The following is a 26,211-nucleotide window of genomic DNA, read 5'->3' on the forward strand; positions in this document are numbered from 1 at the left end:
ATATATATATATATATATATATATATATATATATATGCACAACACCTGGGATGCATATATATACACAATACACTGTAAGCGCAGCTAACTGACTGACTGTCCTGCCTAATCTATCTAACTTAAATCAAATGACACTGTCTCTCTGTCTCTGTCTCTCAACGCTGGAACACACTACAAAGGGCTGCCGTGCAGGCGGCCTTATATAGTGTGGGGCGTGTACTAAACCCGCTGAGCCATAATTGGCCAAATCCACCCTGGCTTTGGCCAATTACAGCTCTCTCTACAGACGGCGCTGTGATTGGCCAAGCATGCGGATCATAGTGCATGCTTGGCCAATCATCAGCCAGCAATGCACTGCGATGCCGCAGCGAATTATGGGCTGTGACGCGCCACACGAATTCGAACATGGGTTCCACTCGAACACGAAGCTCATCCCTAGTCCTGAGACTCGATTTGCCAGGGAGTCTTAGGACTCCTGGCCAATCGGATACATTTCCTGTTCGTCCTGGAGAAAAAGCAATGGCCCCAGAATAAGGAGCGAGATCCCTGTCATCTGCCTCCTAAGGTAAGGAGACCTCTGTCCATCCATCTTGCATGGGGGGAGGTTGGGGGATCATCTCCGACTGCCCATCCATCTCCCAATATTGAGCCCCAGCCACCACTGCGTTACAGCACATCATTACAGCTCACTGATTGGTTGCTAGAGGTTACAGCAAATCCTTATGGCTCACTGATTGGTTGCTAGAGGTTTCAGCAAATCCTTATGGCTCACTGATTGGTTGTTAGAGGTTACAGCCAATCCCTATGGCTCACTGATTGGTTGCTAGAGGTTACAGCAAATCCTTATGGCTCACTGATTGGTTGCTAGAGGTTTCAGCAAATCCTTATGGCTCACTGATTGGTTGTTAGAGGTTACAGCAAATCCTTATGGCTCACTGATTGGTTGCTAGAGGTTTCAGCAAATCCTTATGGCTCACTGATTGGTTGTTAGAGGTTACAGCCAATCCTTATGGCTCACTGATTGGTTGCTGAAGGTTACGGCACATCATCTCTTCACTGCCTGCACACCATGGACTGGGGAGGTGAAGGGGACCCATCAATAGACAGAAAACTCTCTAAAGGGAAATTTACACTGACCACCAATATAATGGGGAATTTGCACTGACCACCAATGTAATGGGGAATTTGCACTGACTACCAATGTAATGAAGAATTTACTGACCAATATAATGAGGGATTTTACACCAACAACCAATAAACAGAACATTCTACACTGGCCATCAATGTAATGGGGGATTTATACTCACCACTAGGGATGAGCCGAACACCCCCCGGTTCGGTTCGCACCAGAACCTGCGAACGGGCCGAAAATTTGCACGAACGTTAGAATCTCATTGACGTCTATGGGACTTGAACGTTTGAAATCAAAAGTGCTCATTTTAAAGGCTAATTTGCATGCTATTGTCCTAAAAAGGGTTTGGGGACCCGGGTCCTGCCCCAGGGGACATGTATCAATGCAAAAAAACCTTTTAAAAATGGCCGTTTTTTTGGGAGCAGTGATTTTAATGATGCTTAAAGTAAAAAAAAAAAAAAAAGTGAAATATTCCTTTAAATATCGTACCTGGGGGGTGTCTATAGTATGCCTGTAAAGTGGCGCGTGTTTCCCGTGCTTAGAACAGTCCCTGCACAAAATGTCATTTTTAAAGGAAAAAAAGTCATTTAAAACTGCTTGCGGCTTTAATGTAATGTCGGGTCCTGGCAATATGGATGAAAATCAGTGAGACAAACAGCATGGGTACCCCCCAGTCCATTACCAGGCCCTTTGGGTCTTGTATGGATATTAAGGGAAACCCCGCACCTAAATTAAAAAAAGGAAAGGCGTGGGGCCACCAGGCCCTATATACTCTGAAGAACAGTATACAGGCGGTGCAAACAAGACAGGGACTGTAGGTTTGTTGTTAAGTAGAATCTGTTTGTAATTTTGAACTGGTACATTTTTAACATGTTTAGCTCCAGCCAAAAAATCTATTTTAAGCTTTTTGGAAAACATAGGGAAGGGTTATCACCCCTGTGACATTTGTTTTTCTGACTGTGCTCCTCTTCAGAAGATTTCACCTCATTTTTAATCCCAATGACAAATGTTTTTTGAAAATGTGGGTTTTTTTGTGAAACAAGGATTGGTGATAAAGCATCAGTGGAAAGGAGAAACATTTTTCCCATATTAACTCTTACAGGAGAGAATTTCCCTTCCTAGGGGTAGATTTCATCTCACTTCCTGTTGTCTCCTTCCGTTTGCAAGTAGGAGTCGTTTGTAAGTTGGATGTTTGAAAGTAGGGGCCTGCCCTATATACTTAGCAGAAATGTGGGCCTTAGGTGTTGTTGTGGCTACAACACTGTAAACCCTCACAGGGCCCTGCTGTGAAATATTAGATCAAGAATTGTAATTACATGCCTCTGTTGAACAGGGGCAGAAAAATTGGGCCTTTGGTGGTGGTGGTGCTAGTGCCACAACACTGTAAGTCCTCACTCGCTCTTGGTGGGCGCAGAAACGGGCCCTGCTGTGAAATATTAGATCAAGAATTGTAATTACATGCCCCTGTTGAACAGGGGCTGAAAAATTGGGCCTTAGGCACTGGTGCTGGTGTCACAACACTGCAACCCCTCACAGATACTCAAGTTGGAACGCAGAAACGAGCCCTGCTGCAAAGTATTGCATCAAAAACTGTAATTACACTCCCCTGTTAAACAGGGGCTGAAAAATTGGGCCTTAGGCACTGGTGGTGGCGCCCAGAACCAAAAATGTTCTTACAAGCTATCAGCGCGATCATTGAGGAGGAAGAGGATAATTACTCAGGGATAGTCACTCAGCATCAGCATAGGCAGTCTTTGAAGGGATCTAAGATTTCAAAAAAAATTATTCGGTTACATCAGCATCAGGTGCTTGGAAGCTGGTGGTGATCCAAGACTGATTCATTTTTATGAAGGTCAGTCGATTGACTGAGTCGGTGGACAGATGCACCCTGTGATCGGTTACAAAGCCTCCAGCAGCACTAAATGTGCGTTCCAAAAGAACACAGGATGCAGGACAGGCCAGTAGCTCAATTGCATACTGTGCAAGCTCTGGCCAGTGATCCATCCTCAAGACCCAGTAACCCAGAGGATTTTCAGTGGGAAAGGTGTCCAAGTCAGATCTTGCCCCTAGGTATTCCTGCACCATGTAAAACAGACACTGGCGATGGTTGCTGGAACCGATCATACCTTGGGGCTGCGGACCAAAAAATTGTCTGAACGCATCGGTCAGACGGCCACCTTCTCCACCGCTCCTTCTTTGACTGACCGAAACCTCAGCAACACGTTGTCCAGAAACAGGAGTTTGTAACCTCCCAGTTTCTGGGAACGCGTTGCACAGACCTTTCTGCAAGGCCTCCCGAAGATGTTTCATCCTCTGCTCCCTCTGCGATGGCAAGATAAGGTCCGCAACCTTACCCTTGTAACGTGGATCAAGGAGGGTTGCCAGCCAGTATTGGTCCTTCTCCTTGATACCACGAATACGAGGATCCTTACGCAGGCTTTGCAGGATCAGGGAGGCCATGCAGCGTAGGTTTGCTGAGACATTCGGTCCGGAGTCCTCTGGGTCACCAAGGACGACATGGTCCGCAGCCACCTCCTCCCAGCCACGTACAAGACTATGTGTTTCTTGGGACTGATCCCTTAAAGACTGCTGCTGATGCTGAGTGCCAGGCTCCACCTCCATACTGACACAATCCTCCTCCTCTTCGTCCTCTTCCTGTGTGATCGGTGGGCGCGCAGGAACACTGTCTGGATAAAGGGGCCTTGAGAGCTGAGGAAGTCCTCCTCTTCCTGCTTCTGTTCTGCCTCAAGTGCCTTGTTCATTATTCCACGCAGCGTGTGCTCCAACAGGTGGACAAGGGGAACAGTGTCACTGATGCATGCACTGTTACTTCTCACCATCCTCGTGGCCTCCTCAAATGGTGACAGGACAGTGCATGCATCCCTAGTCATGGCCCACTGGCGTGGGGAAAAAAAAACAAGCTCCCCTGACCCTGTCCTGGTGCCATAGTCGCACAGGTACTCATTGATAGCCCTCTGCTGCGCATGCAGCTGCTGCAGCATGGCCAACGTTGAGTTCCACCTGGTGGGCATGTCACAGATTAGGCGGTTCTTTGGCAGGTTAAACTCCTTTTGGAGGTCTGCCAGCCAAGCACTGGCATTATATGACCGGCGGAAATGCACACAGACTTTCCTGGCCTGCCTCAGGACATCCTGTAAGCTCGGGTACCTGCCCAAGAACCGCTACACGACCAAGTTAAGGACGTGAGCCAAACAGGGCACATGGGTCATTTGTCCCTGTCGGAGGGCAGAGAGGAGGTTGGTGCCATTGTCGCAAACCACCATTCCTGCCTTAAGTTGGCGTGGCGTCAACCACCTCTGAACCTGCCCCTGCAGAGCTGACAGAACTTCTGCCCCAGTGTGGCTCCTGTCCCCCAAGCACACCAGCTCAAGCACCGCATGGCATCTTTTGACCTGCATACTTGCGTAGCCCCTTGAATGGCTACGAAGCACTGCTGGTTCCGAGGACAAAGCACAGGAAGAGGCCATGGAGGAAGAAGAAGAGGAGGGGGTGGAGGAGAGAGCTGTGTCACAATCATTAGTAGTGGCATTTTGGAGGCGTGGTGGTGGAACAACCTCCAACACTACTGCACCTTGTCCTGCATCCTTCCCAGCTGCCAGCAGAGTCACCCAATGCACGGTGAAACTTAGGTAACGTCCCTGTCCATGCCTGCTGGACCATGAGTCAGCGGTAATATGCACCTTACCGCTGACTGCCCTGTCCAGCGAGGCCAAGACATTGCCTTCCACATGCCGGTAGAGAGCCGGAATCGCCTTCCGTGAGAAAAAGTGGCGTTTGGGTACCTGCCACTGAGGAACCGCACATTCCACAAACTCACGGAAGGGGACAGAGTCTACCAACTGAAAAGGCAGCAGTTGAAGTGCTAGCAATTTTGCCAAGCTAGCATTCAACCGCTGGGCATGTGGATGGCTGGGAGCGAACTTCCTTCGGCGGTGCAGCAGCTGGGGCAGGGAAATTTGCCTGGTACAATCTGACGTTGGGGTACTTAAAGCAGATTGCCCACAAGTACTTGGCTGTGACACACCTAATTCTACACCTTTATTCTTCTCAGTGCAGGTCTCAGAGAGGACTGAAGGTATAGTGGGGTTGGAGATCTCAGCTGATGAGGAGCAAGGAGAGGTCCTCTTTGTTCTTTGGTGTGGGTCTTTTAAATATGCTTGCCAACGAACTGCATGGCAGGTCAACAAATGTCTGGTCTTTAGCTGGACACTGTGCAGAGCTTGCAAAAAAATATCTTGTAGGTTTAGCTGAACACTGTGAGGAGGATGCACTACACTAACTTGTAGCTTTAGCTGAACACTGTGCAGAGGTCTCACTACACTAAATTGTAGCTTTAGCTGAACACTGTGCAGAGGTCGCTAGACACTAACTTGTAGTTTTAGCTGAACACTGTGAGCAGGACGCACTACACTAACTTGTAGCTTTAGCTGAACACTGTGCAGAGGTCTCACTACACTAACTTGTAGTTTTAGCTAAACACTGTGAGCAGGACGCACTACACTAACTTGTAGCTTTAGCTGAACACTGTGCAGAGGTCTCACTACACTAACTTGTAATTTTAGCTGAACACTGTGAGCAGGACGCACTACAGTAACTTGTAGCTTTAGCAGAACACTGTGCGGAGGACGCACTACCCTACCTTGTAGCTTTAGCTGAACACTGTGCACTACACTAACTTGTAGTTTTAGCTGAACACTGTGCAGAGGTCACATTAAACTAACTTGTAGCTTTAACTGAACACTGTGAGGAGGACGCACTACACTAACTGTAGATCGTCTAGCTGCCTGACTGTGGTACTAATAGGATCAAAAGAACACCAGCAATTTTCTTCAGGTAGCTGTAAATACTGTAACAAGACACGCCTGCCTGTCAGTAGAAAGATAATAGGAACGGATCTAGCTAAACTGAATACAGTGTATATATATACAGTATATATATATATATATATATATATATATATATATATATATAAATATACATATATATATGCAACACCTGGGATGCATATATATATACACAATACACTATAAGTGCAGCTAACTCACTGACTGTCCTGCCTAATCTAGCTAACTCAAATGAAATGACACTGTCTCTCTCTCTCTATCTAAGCACGCCGGAACACACTGCACAGGGCCGCCATGCAGGCAGCCTTATATAGTGTGGGGCGTGTTCTAAACCCCCTGAGCCATAATTGGCCAAAGCCACCCTGGCTTTGGCCAATTACAGCTCTCTCTACCGACGGCGCTGTGATTGGCAAGCATGCGGGTCATAGTGCATGCTTGGCCAGACATCAGCCAGCAGTGAATTATGGGCCGTGACGCGCCACACGAATTTGGCGCGAACGGCCCATATCGTTCGCAATTCGGCGAACGATCGAACAGCCGATGTTCGAGTCGAACATGGGTTTGACTCGAACACGAAGCTCATCCCTACTCACCACCAATGTAATTGGAATTTTACACTGACCATCAATTTAAGGTGGACTTCTACATGGACCACCAATGTAAAGGAGGATTTGACACTGACCACAAATGCCAGTTAGGATTTTTTACCGACTGCCAATATAAGCCACCAATGTAAATGGCATTTACACTTACCACTAATGTAATAGGAGCATTCATAGTGACCACCAATGTACTGTAAATAGTGTTTTACACTGGCTACTAGTGTGAATGAAAGGATTCTACACCAAGCCTCAATGTAATGAGAAGTGTTGCGGGAACGCATGCAAAATCGCTTTTCTGACACCACAAAAATTTCCACATTTCTAGCGCATAGAGCAGCCCAATGAAATGAATAGTCTGCCCTACATACAAGGTATATCTTTATCCACCCCATAAGTATATCTTTGCATCCTAAATTGCCAGTCATTGCAGTATATGGTATGTTATTTAAGGTTCACACAGACCCTATAGTTATAGTGTTTGTTCTACTATTCCATCTATGAAGCATCTCTATTTTCCATAATCTCAGCGTACAAGGATGAATATTTAAAGATGAACCAACAGGACCATATCTTAGATGCCAATGCAGATTTGTTCCTGAGTTTTAGAGTGCTATCTTCCATGTAATATATTCTATCTACTTCCAGTAACCACTGGCGTAGTGAGGGTATCTTTTGCTGTTTCCATAGTTTTGGTATAAGGGCCTTTGCAGCATTCAACAAGTGAGGTGTAATTGACTTTCTATATGATCCAATTGGTTCATCTGTACAGTGAAACAATAACACCCATGGATTATTTGGAATTGTACATCCTTGAATTTTTTCAGACCAGAATAAGATAGTGGACCAATATGGTCTTATAAAAGGACAAGACCACCATATATGTGCGTGAGCCCCTATAGACCCACATCCCCTCCAACATAAATCTGAGATGGATGGGAAGAATCTGTGGATAGTAGCAGGTGTATAGTGCCATCTGGTTAGTAATTTATAATTTACCTCCGCAGTCTTTGATGCGATTGATGAGACATGTGCCAAACGGAGTATCACACGGCGTTGATGGTCGGAAAGCGGTTTCTGGAGCTCCAGTTCCCATTTAGATAAGAAGGGTGCCTGATTCGTTAACGATAATGAAATTAGAGCGTGATAAAAGTTAGACAAGGGTTTGTCAGACGGGAGGTCTCCTGACAATAAGGACTCTATAGGATTCATTTCTGCATCTGACCGTAATGGTTGAGGTAGAGATTTAATGAATTGGATTAGCTGATGATATTGCCATTGTTGCATAAATGTTATTGGTGCATTGGTTGTGAGAGCAGATATAGGCAGTATCTTTTGGTCCTTTACTACTTTACCAAGGAGTAGAGATGGATCCGTGAACCATTCTCCATATTTTGAGTCCATGTTCCCTGGAGAGAAGAAGTTATGACCCTTGAGTTGCATCAGTGGAGAGTTGTATGGCCACTGCTGTTTGTGGCATAAAGAGTCCCAAGAAGCCAATGAGGATTTGTTCAGTGGAGAAGTAGTAGGAGCTAGCTTGTGGAACTTGTTAGGTATCCATATGAGAGGAAAAAGGTCAGCTCTACTCAAGTCCATTTCTAGTTGCACCCAGAGCTTGGATGATTTATGGTATTTCCAGTCCGAAATCCTATTGAGAACCGTAGCTAGATAATATTTCCTAAAGTCCGGGAGTGCTAGACCGCTTTCTGTCTTAGGTCTAATTAGACACCTGTGGGCAATAAAAGGGTTTCTACGGTTCCATATGAATTTACTTATCACAGATTGAATGATCCTAAAGAATCATACAGGGACCTTATATGGAATCATTTGGTATAGAAAGAGCAGCCGTGGTAACACATTCATTTTTACAATATTTATTTTTCCTAACCAGGAGTGCACCACCTGCGACCATTTTTGTAAGTCTGAATGAATAGCATTAAGCAAAGGGATATAATTTTTACGAAAAAGTGAGGCTGGGTCTGGGGTTAAGTATATTCCTAGATATTTCATAGCCGATGGTTGCCAATGGAAAGGGAATGATCTTTGTAGACTAATCACAGTTGGGTGGGGAGTTGAAACATTTAGAATTTCCGATTTGGAAAAATTTATTTTAAAATTAGATATTTCACTAAATTGCGTGAAGGCTATCATAAGGTTGGGTAAGGTTATGAGTGGTTGTTGTATATAAAAGAGAACATCATCTACGTATGCCGCGTATTTGTGTTCAGTTATACCTACTGTAATTCCATGGATGTTAGGATTATGGCGTATCTTTGTTAAGAAGGGTTCTAGGGAAAGGGCAAATAAAATGGGAGAGAGGGGGCACCCCCGTCGTGTTCCATTATGGAGAAAGAAGGGGTCACTTAGTGTTTCATTAATTCTTAATTGGGCTGATGGTGTTTGGTATGGAGCAGAAATCTTTGCCAACATATTTGGACCCAGACCAAAATGTGACAGTGTGGCCATAAGGTACTCCCAGTCCAACCTATCAAACACTTTCTCCGCATCTGTGGACAGAAGAAGGGTGGGCTGGGAGCACCCACGGGCATAGGACATTAAAGAAAGTGTTCTGAGTGAGTTGTCCCTCGCCTCCCTCCCTGGAATAAACCCAGTTTGGTCCCTAGAGACCCATTGCGGAATCAAGGGTAAAAGTCTAATGGCCAGTGCCTTGGCATACAACTTTGCGTCCAGATTTAACAGCGATATTGGGCGGTAGCTACCACACAAGGTAGGATCCTTCCCAGGTTTAGGGATTACCATAATATGCACATGGAGAGTTTCCAATCTGAACCCACCATTGTTAGGCACTGAGTTAGTATATGCAGTCAAATGTGGAAGCAAAACCTCTGCGAAGGCACGATAGTAGGCCACTGTCAGCCCATCTGGGCCGGGAGCCTTACCATTGGCCATCGTCTTAAGCGCACCTCTGATTTCCGCCACGGAGAAATCCCCTTCCAATGCTTCCAAAATGGAAGCCGGGAGTTTTGGCAGGTTGGCCTCAGATAAGTATTTCTCTATTTGTGTACCTCTGGTGTCATCATCAGTTTGTGTGTTCCTGACCTGGTAAAGCTGTTGGTAGAAGGCCCGAAATTCCTTAGCAATGTCCCTAGTTTTGTGTACCATTATATTTGATGTCGATTTGATCTTAGCGATAAAGGATGCTGATTTCTTCTGTTGTAAAGATCTGGCTAGGATTGGACTCAAGTTAATTGCCCCATTCGTAGTATTATTGATCAACAACTCTACGGTGGGAAACATACTCAGAATGGAAAAGAGCTTTCAATTCTTCTCTTTTTTTAGTGAGGGCATGGAATATTGTTTTAAAGTTGCTATGTTTGTGGGTCTGCTCAAGGGTTCCTATTTCTTTAATTAATGTAGATTGCAGGTGTGTTCTCTCCCTCTTCTTTCTCGCTCCCAATTCAATAAGTTTACCTCTAATAAGAGCCTTATGGGCCTCCCAGAGAGTTCCAGGTGAAATCTCTGGAGAAGCATTGTCTCTAAAGTAAAAGGAGAGATTACTTTCAGTTTCTTTTACATCTATTTCATCATTTAAAAGAGAGTCATTCATTTTCCAGTTTGTGGATTTCATAGGTAGGGATGGAGGTTGGAACGTCATGCTAATCGGGGAATGATCAGATATCGTCGAAATTTCGATATGTGATCTTACTAAAAGGTCCAGATAGTGATGTTGCATATAGAGATAGTCTATCCTCGAGTGGGAGTCATGGACTTGTGAATAGTGGGTATAGTCTTTTGCGCCTGGGTGCATCATCCTCCATGTGTCTATGAGTTGGGAGTTGTGCATTATCCTTCGGATATATGCTAGTCGTTTATGCGGGATGCATGACTTCCCCTTAGATGCGTCTATAAGTGGTTCTAGGGGGACATTTAAATCTCCCCCCAGAATGACACACCCATGTGCAAAATCTTGTAGTTTAGTTAAAGTTGTTGACATAAATTCGGCTTGTCCCTGGTTCGGGGCATACAGATTAGATAATGTGCATGAAAAGTCACCCAGGCTGCCCTTTATAAACAGAAATCTACCCAAAGGATCAGCGAGGAAGTCCTCAACTGAAAATGAGGTACCCCTTCGGAAACCAATAGCCACACCTTTCGCCTTAGACACGTCTGATAGGCTATAATACCAGTTTGGATAGTGGTGATCAAATAATTTAACATGCGTAGTATGTGTTAAATGGGTTTCCTGCAGGAAGATAATATCCTACTGCATACGTCTTAATTCCCTGTATAACGAGTGTCTTTTGCCTGCGACATGCAGACCTCTCATGTTAAGTGAGATTAGCTTAGTGTTGGCCATCAGGTTCCTGGGGGATCTATACACATGAACAGAATCTGCAAGGCTGGCAGGGATAACTCAAGGGGGAGGGGGAAGGAAAGAGGAAAGGAGCAGGATAGGAAAGTAAGAAAAAAAGAAAAAAGAAAAAGACCCAGGAAGAAAACGTCCGGAATCACCGTCGTGTAAAAATAACAAAAATATGCACGCAAAATCTTGCGGTGCAAAAACAGGGGCCCCGTGTGGACCCCCCCAGCCGCGCGCTCTCCCCCAAAGGGTCGCCCGCGCCACCGAGGAGATCCCCCCGTCGCCCCTTGATGGGGGGGATAACCCATCCTGGTCATCAAAGTATGTGTGGCCTGCTCGGATCCACCCGCGTGATCCGGCGCCAGCAAACTCAATGCAATGAAGTTACATAACCCAAGCCTCAAGTAAGTTGAGACAGTCAGCTTGTACATCTCAAGTATTCGTTATTAAATGCATATCACAAACCAAACAGAAACTTTAGCCAAACCGCTAAAACAAGTAAAATAAAAAAAAAATGCATGTATAGTTATTAGAGATATTAGCTGAGTTCGAAATATAGCTTACTGCGACCTCCTGTGAGCGTTTAACAATCTAAGGCCTTCAAACCGCCTCGTCAATGGAGTCCCTGTGAGCCGGGTGGCGTTTACGGGAGACTTTCTGCCATTGATCTTCAGTTGTGTGTGGTGGTGAACCAGGGATGCCATCTTGCCACCCAGGGAGTTCAGGTGGTTCAATGCTGAGATCCATGCAGAACGCTGGCAAATCTTCTGGGAATCGCAAGATCGCCATCTTTCCATTCCTTTGAGCAATCAGCGCGAGCAAACCCCCACCTGTATGTAATGGCGGCATTACGCAACTTCTCTGTGAGGGGTTTTAGTGCTCTGCGCCTCTCTAAGGTTTCTCTGGCTAGATCTGGGAAGAAGGACAAGATCGCTCCATCAAAGTCTAATGATTCTGCCTCTCTTGCTTTCTTCAGGATAATCTCTTTCTCCTCATAGTAATGCAGCCTGCATATGACATCTCTTGGCGTATCGGTGGACAGATTGCGTGGGCGAAGCGCTCTGTGTACCCTGTCTATCTTCAGCGGGTGATCTGCCTGGTTCCCCAGCAGGGTATTAAAGATGCCGCGGACAGATGCAGCCAGGTCGTCATCTCTTGTCGCCTCTGGAAGACCCCTGATACGTATGTTATTTCTCCTGTTCCTATTCTCTTGGTCTTCCAGCTTGTATAACGCCATTCTGTGGGCAATATAAAGATTTCATGTAGAGGATTTTAAATCTCTAATGGCGTTGGCGTGTCTGTCTAGTCTCTGCTCTGTCTCCTCCACGCGCTCAAGAACTTGTGCTAAGTCCGTGCGAACGGCAGATAGCTCTTTTTTAATTACCTTTTCAAGGCCCGATAGCATCAGGGCAAGGTCTGATTTGGTGGGGAGTCCGCTTACTAAGTCCGCCACTCTCGAGTCCTCCCTCGGGCTTCTCTCCCTTTCCGATCCGCACGAGGATACTGGAGACCGGTGTCTTGTCTCTGGCCTATGGCGAGAGGCGGAGCTAACACTCATCCCACGAGGCGAGCGGCCTAGGCCGTCTGACTCACCAGGATCCTCGGGCTCCGTGGCGAGATATCGCTTGATGGAGCTCGCTGGAGTGGCTTTCTTGGTGTGGGATTTACCCGACTTCTTGCCTGTGCCGTCATGTGTACTGAGGAGTCGTGGATTATGTGTAAAAGCAAGGTTTTTAGCTGCTGGCGCCGGAGCTCACACGATGTGCGTCCTTACCATCTTATAGCCAGGCCACGCCCCAATATACCACCGCTATTTACATATCAATGCCTCCGCTATTTACTTGTGAATGCTGACATGGTTTGCACTTGAGTCATCTGTACACTGCAATATGGTAGAGCTGGGCAGCATTAGGACTGAGCTATCCAGACACATCGCTGGACTAAGACTTCATGGGATAGAGGAATGTAAACCAGGACAGTTGGCAAGTGTTGGGCAGCTGATTCAGGCCCCACAGCAATGACTGGGCCCAGGGCAGCTGCCCCTTTTGCCCTGCCTAAAAGACGGCCCTGCATGACTATACATCACTTTAATGTCCTTCTCCCCAACTCAAGTGAACGACATGAGGCAACTTATTCTTTGAACAAGAACTCAGTTTATTGAATTGATTTGCAGAATACAGTTGAGCTGGCACATTATTAAATAATAATTCCTTTACATAAATGATTTCACTTTACACTAGATTTGGCTGTACATTGATTTGGCTGTGCTGTTTCCCTAGTGGTGCTGCCCATACCTTAAAATTAGAAAAGTTCCGATATATTAAATCCATTCACTTGGTTGCCCACAAACAGGTCCCATTAAAGTGTGATGCTCCTGGTAGAACAGTTTACTTAATACACAGATCCTCACTGTATGTCTCCAGTCTTCCACACTGGGCTGCACCACAAGGTCGGCTCACCCTGTATATATAGCCCTTGAAGAAGGGAGGTGCCACACACATACAGTGGAAGACATGTCATACAAGTGATGCCCCTAAGGGGCCTCTGATATATAGGGCCACACTCCCGTCATGTAGTTATACATTATGTAAGTATTTCAGAGAGTGGGGGTTTTTCCAGTAAATTCTACATCCTATTCATTTCATTTTAAATTCCTCTTCCTTGACAGGGTCAGATCATATAGATATTCTTCCCATCACACTACAATGCTCAGTTAATCCACGTGCATGCTCCTGAAGAGTGGATAAATCCACAAAATGCATAGAGCTACTAATGCTGTGTTTCTGCTCATTATATGTTTTATCGGACAGTTTTTACTATATTTATTATGTGACATCTATTGTCTGCAAACTCTGCAATTATGTGGCAAACTGCCTTCATTGTATGTGCATCTAATTTACGAATCATATAGGATATTTTATGCTAACTCATGATTACCATTATGCATTATAAATTGATTTCCAATAAATTTGAATTTCTAATCCCACGTGCTTCATCTAAAGTCCCGATTCCTTGTCTCCTTTTTCTCATGTCACACAATTACACTAACCCTGCATGCATCAGCCAGAAACAGGGGCGTAACTACCACCATAGCGACCCATGCGGGCGCTATGGGGCCCGCAGCCAAGTGGGACCCAGTGAGGATGAGAGCACCACCGGCACAGTCTCCCAGCCAGGGGAAGAGAGAGGAGAGGAAGAGGCAAGCTGTGACCTGTGCCCAATGCAGCGTGACCTGTACCCAATACAGCGTTGCCTGTGCCCAATACAGCCTGGTCTGCCTGTGCCCCATACAGCCTCACCTGTGCAGAGGAAGAAGCAAGCCACCCGGATCAGCAGAGAGCTGAATTGCCCGATGTAATAGCTTTCATTAGAACTTCCAGTGTTCCCGGTGCTCATGTCACATAGCTCCACCTCTTGGCTCGGCGCCTTTGATAGACAGAACGCCAATCCAATGCGGGATGTGTGACGTCATCAAAGGCGTCAGACCAAGAGGTGGGGCTATGTGACGATGAGCCCCGGGAAGACGGGAAATTCAAATGAAAGCTATTACAGCAGGCAATCCCGCTCTCTGCTGATCCGGGTGGCTTGCCTCTTCCTCTGCACAGGTGAGGCTGTATGGGGCACAGGCAGACCAGGCTGTATTGGGCACAGGCAATGCTGTATTGGGCACAGGTCACACTGCATTGGGCACAGGTCACGCTGTATGGCGCACAGGTCACGCTGTATGGGCACAGGTCACGCTGTATGGGCACAGGTCATGCTGCATTGGCACAGGTCATGCTGCATTGGGCACAGGTCACGTTGTATGGAGCACAGGTCACGCTGTATGGGGCACAGGTCACACTGCATTGGGCACAGGTCACGCTGTATGGGGCGCAGGTCACGCTGCATTGGGCACAGGTCATGCTGCATTGGGCACAGGTCATGCTGCATTGGGCACAGGTCACGCTGTATGGGGCACAGGTCATGCTGTATGGGGCATAGGTCACGCTGTATGGGGCACAGGTCACGCTGTATGGGGCACAGGTCACGCTGCATTGGGCACAGGTCACGCTGTATGGGGCACAGGTCACGCTGCATTGGGCACAGGTCACGATGCATTAGGCACAGGTCATGCTGCATTGGGCACAGGTCACGCTGTATGGGGCACAGGTCAAGCTGTATGGGGCACAGGTCACGCTGCATTGGGCACAGGTCACGCTGCATTGGGCACAGGTCACGCTGTATGGGGCACAGGTCATGCTGTATGGGGCACAGAGCACGCTGTATGGGGCACAGGTCACGCTGCATTGGGCACAGGTCACGCTGCATTGGGCACAGGTCATGCTGCATTGGGCACAGGTCATGCTGCATTGTGCACAGGTCACGCTGCATTGTGCACAGGTCACGCTATATGTGGCACAGGTCACGCTGCATTGACACTAGGGCAGCTGGGGGGGGGGCTGTTTGCAGGGGGGCCCCATACAACATTTTGCTATGGGGCCCTGCTATTTCTAGTTACGCCCCTGGCCAGAAACTTAAAAAAATATATAAAACATTAACAGGCATAACATTAATATAATGTAGGTACAAGGCTACAAGCTTTTTACAAAAAAGAGGTAAGAAGATTGGAGAAACATAACAAAATTAGCCTACAATGTTATCTGCAGGCTAAAAATAAGAATATAAAATGTTAACATATAATAATTCTACTTTACCTGACCATTATTAAAAAAAAAGGCAATGAGGTTGACTTACCAAAACAAGAAAGTTCAAAATCTGGAGCAGTTTCCAGTTTCTTTCGGCAAAGTTTTATTGAACAATTGGAAGTCAGAAGCTGATTGGCTCTCATGCACAACTGCACAAGATTTTGCACTCTCTAGTTCTCGTAAATCAACCCCAATATATACAAAACCCACTTCATATCTTCTTTAGTTTTCAGAACTTAGAATAAAAACATGATCAGTAAAGTGTGACATTTGTGTTTCGGGGCTTTTCTCTGTTTTTTATTTTAAGAAAACCACTTTATTTCCTTCCTGTTATACTCTACTCAATGTGTGATCTCATTGACCACTGCTACAGTACTTTGTCCACGGCTCACTGTATTCAGTGTATAAGCTCATTAGTTTAATCACTCATATTTTTTCAGATTAATCAGATCAAGTTTTTTGTGAATATAAGTTTATTTTAAAAAAGATGATTAGATGTTTCATTGAGGTCCTCAAATTCCTAGAAGTTCTTCTTCTCTACCACTTTTTGTGGAAGTAGGTCAAAGGTACAACAGCAGATAAAACTAATCCAGAGATCACCAGTCGTGTTATATTCTGCACCATGTATTCTGAGGAGAGAACCAGTGATGGGAGTTTTTTAGCATTAGCATATTTAGGCGTTTTTTCTTTCAATGGGATCAAAAACTTTAAAAAACGCTGATGAGCAGTGTTTGGGCATTTATTTGCATTTTTTGACGTTAGAGCGTTTTTACAGCTGAAAAGGCCTCTCAGAACCCACTAGTTTTGGGGGTTTTTTACAGCCAAAAAAAGCTTCAGCCAAAAACAGTTGATAACAGCTAGGGATGAGCCGAACACCCCCCTGTTCGGTTCGCACCAGAACATGCGAACAGGAAAAAAGTTTGTTCGAACACGCGAACACCGTTAAAGTCTATGGGACACGAACATGAATAAACAAAAGTGCTAATTTTAAAGGCTTATATGCAAGTTATTGTCATAAAAAGTGTTTGGGGACCCGGGTCCTGCCCCAGGGGACATGGATCAATGCAAAAAAAAGTTTTAAAAACGGCCGTTTTTTCAGGAGCAGTGATTTTAATAATGCTTAAAGTCAAACAATAAAAGTGTAATATCCCTTTAAATTTCGTACCTGGGGGGTGTCTATAGTATGCCTGTAAAGGGGCGCATGTTTCCTGTGTTTAGAACAGTCTGACAGCAAAATGACATTTTGAAGGAAAAAACTCATTTAAAACTACCCGCGGCTATTGCATTGCCGACAATACACATAGAAGTTCATTGATAAAAACGGCATGGGAATTCCCCAAAGGGGAACCCCGAACCAAAATTTAAAAAAAAAAATGACGTGGGAGTCCTCCTAAATTCCATACCAGGCCCTTCAGGTCTGGTATGGATATTAAGGGGAACCCCGGCCAAAATTTAAAAAAAAAAAATGACGTGGGGTTCCCCCTAAATTCCATACCAGACCCTTCAGGTCTGGTATGGATTTTAAGGGGAACCCCACGCCAAAAAAAAAAAAAAAAACGGCGTGGGGTCCCCCCAAAAATCCATACCAGACCCTTATCCGAGCACGCAACCTGGCAGGCCGCAGGAAAAGAGGGGGGGACGAGAGTGCGGCCCCCCCTCCCTTCTGAACCGTACCAGGCCACATGCCCTCAACATTGGGAGGGTGCTTTGGGGTAGCCCCCCAAAACACCTTGTCCCCATGTTGATGAGGACAAGGGCCTCATCCCCACAACCCTGGCCGGTGGTTGTGGGGGTCTGCGGGTGGGGGGCTTATCGGAATCTGGAAGCCCCCTTTAACAAGGTGACCCCCAGATCCCGCCCCCCCCCTGTGTGAAATGGTAAGGGGGTACATAAGTACCCCTACCATTTCACGAAAAAAGTGTCAAAAATGTTAAAAATGACAAGAGACAGTTTTTGACAATTCCTTTATTTAAATGCTTCTTCTTTCTTCTATCTTCCTTCATCTTCTGGTTCTTCTGGTTCTTCTGGCTCTTCTGGTTCTTCCTCCGGCGTTCTCGTCCAGCATCTCCTCCGCGGCGTCTTCTATCTTCTTCTCCTCGGGCCGCTCCGCACCCATGGCATGGGGGGGAGACTCCCGCTCTTCTCTTCTTCTTTTCTTCTTTTCTTCTCTTCTTCTCTTCTTCATTTTCTTCTCCGGGCCGCTCCGCAATCCATGCTGGCATGGAGGGAGGCTCCCGCTGTGTGACGGCGCTCCTCGTCTGACAGTTCTTAAATAACGGGGGGCGGGGCCACCCGGTGACCCCGCCCCACTCTGACGCACGGTGACTTGACGGGACTTCCCTGTGACGTCACGGGGAATGCCACAGGGAAGTCCCGTCATGTCCCGTGCGTCAGAGGGGGGCGGGGTCACCGAGTGGCCCCGCCCCCCATTATTTAAGAACTGTCAGACGAGGAGCGCCGTCACACAGCGGGAGCCTCCCTCCATGCCAGCATGTGTGAGGAGTGGCCCGGAGAAGAAAATGAAGAAGAGAACAAGAGAAGAGCGGGAGCCTCCCCCCCATGCCATGGGTGCAGAGCGGCCCGAGGAGAAGAAGATAGAAGACGCCGCGGAGGAGATGCTGGACGAGAACGCCGGAGGAAGAACCAGAAGAGCCAGAAGAACCAGAAGAACCAGAAGATGAAGGAAGATAGAAGAAAGAAGAAGCATTTAAATAAAGGAATTGTCAAAAACTGTCTCTTGTCATTTTTAACATTTTTGACACTTTTTTCGTGAAATGGTAGGGGTACTTATGTACCCCCTTACCATTTCACACGGGGGGGGGGCGGGATCTGGGGGTCACCTTGTTAAAGGGGGCTTCCAGATTCCGATAAGCCCCCCGCCCGCAGACCCCCACAACCACCGGCCAGGATTGTGGGGATGAGGCCCTTGTCCTCATCAACATGGGGACAAGGTGTTTTGGGGGGCTACCCCAAAGCACCCTCCCAATGTTGAGGGCATGTGGCCTGGTACGGTTCAGGAGGGAGGGGGGGCCGCACTCTCGTCCCCCCCTCTTTTCCTGCGGCCTGCCAGGTTGCGTGCTCGGATAAGGGTCTGGTATGGATTTTTGGGGGGACCCCACGCCGTTTTTTTTTTTTTTTTGGCGTGGGGTTCCCCTTAAAATCCATACCAGACCTGAAGGGTCTGGTATGGAATTTAGGGGGAACCCCACGTCATTTTTTTTTTTTAATTTTGGCCGGGGTTCCCCTTAATATCCATATCAGACCTGAAGGGCCTGGTATAGAATTTAGGGGGACTCCCACGTCATTTTTTTTTTAAATTTTGGTTCGGGGTTCCCCTTTGGGGAATTCCCATGCCGTTTTTATCAATGAACTTCTAAGTGTATTGTCGGCAATGCAATAGCCGCGGGTAGTTTTAAATGAGTTTTTTCCTTCAAAATGTCATTTTGCTGTCAGACTGTTCTAAACACAGGAAACATGCGCCCCTTTACAGGCATACTATAGACACCCCCCAGGTACGAAATTTAAAGGGATATTACACTTTTATTGATTGACTTTAAGCATTATTAAAATCACTGCTCCTGAAAAAACGGCCGTTTTTAAAACTTTTTTTGCATTGATCCATGTCCCCTGGGGCAGGACCCAGGTCCCCAAACACTTTTTATGACAATAACTTGCATATTAGCCTTTAAAATTAGCACTTTTGATTTCTCCCATAGACTTTTAAAGGGTGTTCCGTGGCATTCGAATTTGCCGCGAACACCCCAAATTGTTCGCTGTTCGGCGAACTTGCGAACAGCCAATGTTCGAGTCGAACATGAGTTCGACTCGAACTCGAAGCTCATCCCTAATAACAGCCTATGTGTGCATGGACACATAGGATAACATGCTGGAGAGTTTATTGACTGTAGAAAAAAACATCTGAAGCCAAAAACAGCAGCTGTAAAAACGTCCAGTGTGCACGAGGCCTTATATTTAACTGTAAAGCTTTTGCAATCATTTCTCTGCCTAGATCAGTGGTTCTCAACTCCTGTCCTCAGGACCCACTATCAGGCCAGAATTTAAGTATTACCTAGGGCAGATGCAGAGTAGAATACTGCAATCACTGAGCAGCAAATTATATCACCTGTGATGTATTTCAGTTATCTTGCAAACCTGGCCTGTTAGTAGGTCCTGAGGACAGGAGTTGAGAACCACTGGCCTTGGGTCTTTACGTTCCGGACCTCTCTTTTATGACTCATTATTGACCCGGCCATGACATAAAGGGAAAATGAATTAGAAGAGCTTCAATTAGGGTTCCATGTGGAATTAGTGCCCCAATTAGGGTTAGTCTACGTGGGCGGTGTTCTTGTGGGAGTGCTAATTCTACTCTATGTGGGTTATTCTATGTGGAATTTGTGCCCCAATCAGGATTCCAATTAGCATTCATCAGGGACTCTGACCATTGACACTTGGCCAGTATTGACTTCTTTATGGCAGCCTTTTTACTATGTAGAGCTCTTTCAATAATTTTTCTACCCAGTGTCTTACTTCAGGCAACAAAATATCATATTTTTTTTATAATTAGAGCCTGAAATGTTACGTAGCTGGGATCATTGGTTAAAAATAATTGTTGGTTAATGAAGAGAGAAGAAACAAGTCCCCAACATCAGGGCCTTATTTGGACACCATGCTGCATTGGTAAATCTTAATGATGGAGAAGTAGACATGTGCACTGCCGAAAAATTTGTTCATTTTCATTTCATTCATTTTTTTGGGGGGGGGGGGGGGGGGTAATGCATTATGATCACAATTCCTAAATTCGTAAATTTGTAAATTCGCAAATTAGAAAATTTGTAAACTCAAAAATAAGAAAATCTGAAAATGTAAAAGAATAACTAACTAACTAACTAATAATAATTAGCTATTAAATTATAGATATTGGAATTTCCTTAAAAATTTGGTTGTTAGTGAACGTAATGAATACAAATGTATCCGAAGTTACGAATGCCGCATCTAAACAAATGGAACGGTAAAAATTAATAATAAATAATAATAATAATAAAAAGTTTTTATTATTATTATTTATTATTATTGATTTGTTACATTGCATTCGTTTAGATACGGCTTTCGTTATTTCGGATAATTCGTAACTTTGGATAAATTCGCATTCGTTCACTAACAGCCAAATTTGAAAGGAAATTCCAATACCTATAATTTAATAGTTAGTAATAGTTAAGTTATTATTAGTTAGTTATTATTTCAGACTTTAAAATTTTAGTTTTTTTGTTTTTTCGGATTTTTGAATTCTGAATTTGCGAACTTCTGAATTTTCGAAAATTACAAAGTTGCAAATTTTCAAATTTTCGTAAAAGGGGTTTTCGTTAATTCTGATGTTTCTGAATTAACAAATTTGTCGAAACTCTGTAAAAAACAAATTCGGAACTAAACTAATTGTACATGTCTATGGAGAAGAAGAAGGCCCTTATTGTCATGACATCCCCTTACAAACCTTACCCCTTGTATGGTTATTACTTCAGTATAAACTAATAAGTGATGAGCAAATCAGCTTGGGTTCAGTTCTCAAACAGTTCATAAATCTTGCTCGAATTTCTCAAACTTGGTCTATGGATGGGAGGCAAATCTTGTCATTCTGGCCATTTGTAGGGCTTTGTGCAGAGGCAGGGCTTATATAGAAAGTTCATGGTAGAAGCACAGAGTTCAAGGTTCAACAGCAATCAAGACACAAGGCAGGATTTTCCAATGGATCAGGCAGGATTGTCCAATAGATCAGGCAGGGAGCTGTCAAGCATCCCCAATCGCTCAGCGAGAAGAGGTCCCAGGTGTGAGCCCAGGTCCTGACATAGATCTCTAGAGAAAGCTAGAAGAGGGAGAATAAGGGAAGGGGAGAATGACTAACTAATATTCCGACGGAATATGTGCGATCAGAGCTTGTTGTTGGAAATTCCGACCGTGTGTGGACTCCATCAGACTTTTTCCATCGGAATTTCCGACACACAAAGTTTGAGAGCAGGCTATGAAATTTTCCAACAACAAAATCCGATCCTTTAAATTCCGATCGTGTGTAGACAAATCCGACGGACAAAGTGCCACGCATGCTCAGAATAAATTAAGAGACGAAAGCTATTGGCTATTGCCCCATTTATAGTCCCAACGTACGTGTTTTACGTCACCGCGTTCAGAACGATCAGATTTTCTGACAACTTTGTGCGACCGTGTGTATGCAAGACAAGTTTGAGCCAACATCCGTTGGAAAAAAATGTGGATTTTGTTGTCGGAATGTCCGATCAATGTCCGATCGTGTGTACAGGGCATAAGAGAGTAAGGGAAGGGAAGAAAGACTAAGAGAAGGGAAGAAAGAATAAGGGAAGGGAAAAAAAACTAAGAGAAAGAGAATAAGGGATAGTCTTCATCTTCCTCACACTCTGGGAGCTCTGGAAAAGGAGATCATGACAATGATTAGTCAGTAAGATGTCAAGGGATGAAAAAGTACAAAGAGTATAAATGTACAAAGGTGTGAATGGACACAACTAATGATAAGGTAATTTCACACACTTGTTGGTGGAGGTGGGGAATGACATGCAGGGCTAGGACAAGGCCATCCAGTGCCCAGGGCAAAGATTCCAAACTGTGCCCCCCCTTCCCGTAGGGTTAGGGTCTGGGCACCCACATTCCTGCAATAAACCATTGCGCCCCAGGCAGCTTCCCCTCCTGCCCACCCCTGGAGATCTGCTTTCATGTGTGAGATAGCACCCCAAGTGGCCGGAGGTCTAAGTACTACACCAGGCCCCACAACGGATGGATAACGCCTTTCCACCAGCCAGTGACAATGGTCCCAGCACTGACTACAAATATTTTTTGAGGGAAATCGCATTATACATTGATTTTCTTCCACCAGATCTTCAACACGTTACACTTTAGAGATGTGCAGGACGGAAAAATAAATTTTGCTTCATATTGGATTTGTTTAGGTTAATAATTTCATTGCGTCATATTCGTTATGTTGAAATTAACATTAATTTGATTTTGAAATGGAAACATGCAATATATACAGTAAGGTATAAAAGTGAAATAAAGAGGAGTTCCGCCTGAGAAAAAAAACATAAGTCAGCAGCTACAAATGCTGTATACAAATACTGTAGCTGCTGACTTTTAGATGATTTTCGGATCGGCTGTTGGGTGCTGCCACTGCCATTCATCATAAGGGAAACCGGCAGTGAAGCCTTTTGGCTTCACAGCCGGTTCCCTACTGCTCATGCACGAAGCACGCTGCATTTTCTAACTGGCCCGGAAGTGGAGGAAGAAGGAGGGAGGACAAACTTCGGAGGGACACCTCCTGGAAGTATGGAAGGGTACCTGTCAAAAATAAGTACTCATTCCCCCCTCTCTCCTGAAAGGTGCCATATGTGCCACTGGAGGAGGGGGGGGAGCAGATAAGCGGAAGTTCCATTTTTGAGTGGAACTCCACTTAAGATGATGATTCCTATTTAGGCTGCTTTAAGGAAAATAAAATAAACAAATAGAATAGAAAATAGAATAGACTATAATTTAAAGAATACAATTGTCAGGTCACCTTGAGGCTAGGTGACAGATGCACTCTGTGGGAGTCAGAAGTGCACCACTAGGTAGTGGACCCTAGGACTGACTGCTGCGGATTGAACCCTGGGAGGTTCAGGAAGCAGGTCTACTGGATCACTGACACAGATCCCACTGGGAGCTAGAGCATAGATTCCCCAGGGCGCGGAGTCTAAGAGCCAGCAGGTGTTCAACAGAGCCTTTAGTGGTAATGATGGACTACGTCGCAGTCTGGCTCCAGTCGCGGCCCCCAGGGTCTCACAGCTCACGCTCACGGTAGACTACAGGAGAAGAGGAAGGAGGCAGCAGGCTGGAACAACAAGGAAGTAAGGGACAAGCCAAGGTTGGGGCCACAAGCAGACAAGGACAACAGAGTACACGCCAAGGTTCAGGGTCACAGGCAAACAGGGATGGTCGGGGACACGCCAAAGGTCAGGGTCACAAGCAGACAGGAATCGTTAAGAACAGGCCAAAGTCGGTAACAGGAATCAGATGTAGGAAACACAGCAAGTACACACGGAGGCTAACACACAATGGTTAATCAGCACTGCTGGCTTGCAGTGCACAGGTTAATATAGGGTTTCCTGATAGGGCCTGGGGTGGGGCCATGCTTAGAGGAGAGATTACAAAAGCAGTCAGGTGAGAGGCAGCTGGTCTCTAGAGAGGAATACATGGAGACAGGTGAGCTGACAAAGAAACTCTATTGCATAACCATGAGAGTAGAAAAGAATAAACCAAGATAGAATAGAAATTAAGAAATTAAATAGAAATTAGAAAATAGAAAAGAATGAATAGATTAAAACAGAATAGAATAGAATATATTCTATTCTACTATATTCTTTTATTTTCTATTCTATTCTGTGCTATTCTACGCTATTCCTTTTTTTTGTTTGTTTGTTTTCTTTTCTATTCTGTTCTGTTCTATTCTATTATTTTCTATTCTGTTTTATTCTATTCTATAATTTTATTTTCTATTATTTTAGATGTTATTCTATTCTATTATTTTATTTTCTATTCTATTCTATTGTGTTTTCTTCTATTCTATTCTTTTATGCTGTATTCTGTGTGATTCTTTTCAATTCTATTTTATTCTATTCCTTTTTCTTCTGTTCTATTCAATTTTATAAGGCAGCATAAGTAGGAATCATCATCTCATTTCACTTTTATACTGTACTATATCTAATGCAATATGTTTCCATGTCAAATTCAAATTATTTTTTAATTCAAATTAATTTTCAAATTCAAATTTATTTTCAATTTAATAGCATTTAAAAATTTGGATAAACTGTTTCATTATAATTTATTTTGGATTCATTGAAATTTGTCACTATTGGTATTCGGAAATTTGGATACATCCAAATCTCTGAATAATGAAAATGTTGTCCAAATTTCATTTTATAACAAAATGAATTGCCCATGTCTATTACATCTTACTCTTGTTCAGCCCCAAGGCAAGGGGGAGACTGCTACAAAAATTGGGGGGACCTCACACACTCGTGGTCCAGGCCCAGTCTATTGGAAAGCTCTGCTACAAAGCTGACCCTAACCTGGGCTCCCTGTCGCTGAGATAAGTCCATACAGACCATACAGCCACCAATCCACCACTCCGACAGGACCTCCATCACTGGTCACCACCATCTCCTCCTTGCTCAAACTGGGGTCCCTGCCACTGAGACAAGTAGACCATATAGCCACCAATCCATCACTCCAACAGGTCCTCCATCACTGGTCACATCACCATCTCCCCTCCCAAACTGGCTGCTTCTCCTTCCTTAACTACTTAACACTCTCCATTTCCCAGAAGATTACCACAAGATGTTTTCCTTCATTCCATGTTCCCATATACTGATGGATTTCACTTTGTCATTCCCAATGATCAGACAACAAGTCCATTTACTAAACCAGTAATTCAGTTTACTGACATTACAACTTCCATTTGTACAGACAGGTCCAGCAGTCACATGGCAGTGCAAGAGGGTGATGAAGTACGGAGTTCCTCTATAACAGGGATATGCAATTAGCGGACCTCCAGCTGTTTTTACAACTACAAATCACATGAGGCATTGCAAGACTCTGACAGCCAAAAGCATGACACCCAGAGGCATGATGGGACTTGTAGTTTTGCAACAGCTGGAGGTCTGCTAATTGCATATCCCTGCTCTATAACATATGGTAGAGTCTTTAGGACTATGCTGAGGTGTCTCATACCTTTGCCTTGATAGTTCCCATCTAATGGTGATTCTCTCACTACAGTCCCATTCATGGTCCTGCCAAGGGGTGACCTGCTTCAGTATAGAACTACATTACTCTGTGTAGGTCCCTCTCTATTCCAAGACCAACTTTGAAGGAAGTCCCTACAAAACCCCTCCTACACACAAATACCCCGGGTACAGGAACTGTAACAGGCCAAACAGACACACCACATCAATCACCCCCCACAATACCAGCAACATATTATACATACAATGCACCATTAATACAATTGGCATGCGCCTACATGCTCACCATGTATCTGGATATAGAACCCAAAACAGTATGAATGTCTGATAGTAATCTACAATTGGACATAACTAATAGTGACTCAATTTCATATTCTCACCATATATCTGTATATAGAGCCCATCACTCATCGTCCTCACAGAGCCAGATCTCCTCCTCACTTCACAGGTATAATTCCCAGAATCCTCCAGCTGAGATGACCGCACTCTGTATGTATCAGATACATTGTATCCCCGCACAGTCCGTCCATCTCTGTAGAAGGCAAAGTACAGCTCTGTGCCGCCTCTGAGCGGATCCAGTCTGGTGTCACATCTCACCGTCATCTCATCTCCTTCTATTACCCTGGACGGGGTCACTTTTATTTCCGGGGGAGAGAAGAGCTCTGGAAGAGGAACGGACGATGGTGACAAATGATGAGAATACATTAAATATTCTCTAAATGTTGACAATCACAGAATACTGTGCAGTAGACAATTTATATCAGCGTTTGGCTAGGTGGAGCCATTGTACCCATTACAGTAATACACAGTAATAG

General features: G+C 44.9%; 1 protein-coding gene across 1 annotated transcript in view; it reads right to left on the reverse strand.

The window, feature by feature from the left end:
• Positions 1-26,211, reverse strand: part of LOC141116704 (Fc receptor-like protein 5) — a 196,063-nt gene that overhangs the window by 165,419 nt on the left and 4,433 nt on the right. The window contains exon 3 of the mRNA XM_073609096.1: positions 25,777-26,058. Within this exon, the coding sequence (XP_073465197.1) occupies positions 25,777-26,058 (282 nt within the window). The remainder of the gene's footprint in view (positions 1-25,776; positions 26,059-26,211) is intronic.

Source organism: Aquarana catesbeiana, linkage group LG13, assembly GCF_042186555.1.
Source record: "Aquarana catesbeiana isolate 2022-GZ linkage group LG13, ASM4218655v1, whole genome shotgun sequence".
Taxonomy (NCBI): Eukaryota; Metazoa; Chordata; class Amphibia; order Anura; family Ranidae; genus Aquarana; species Aquarana catesbeiana.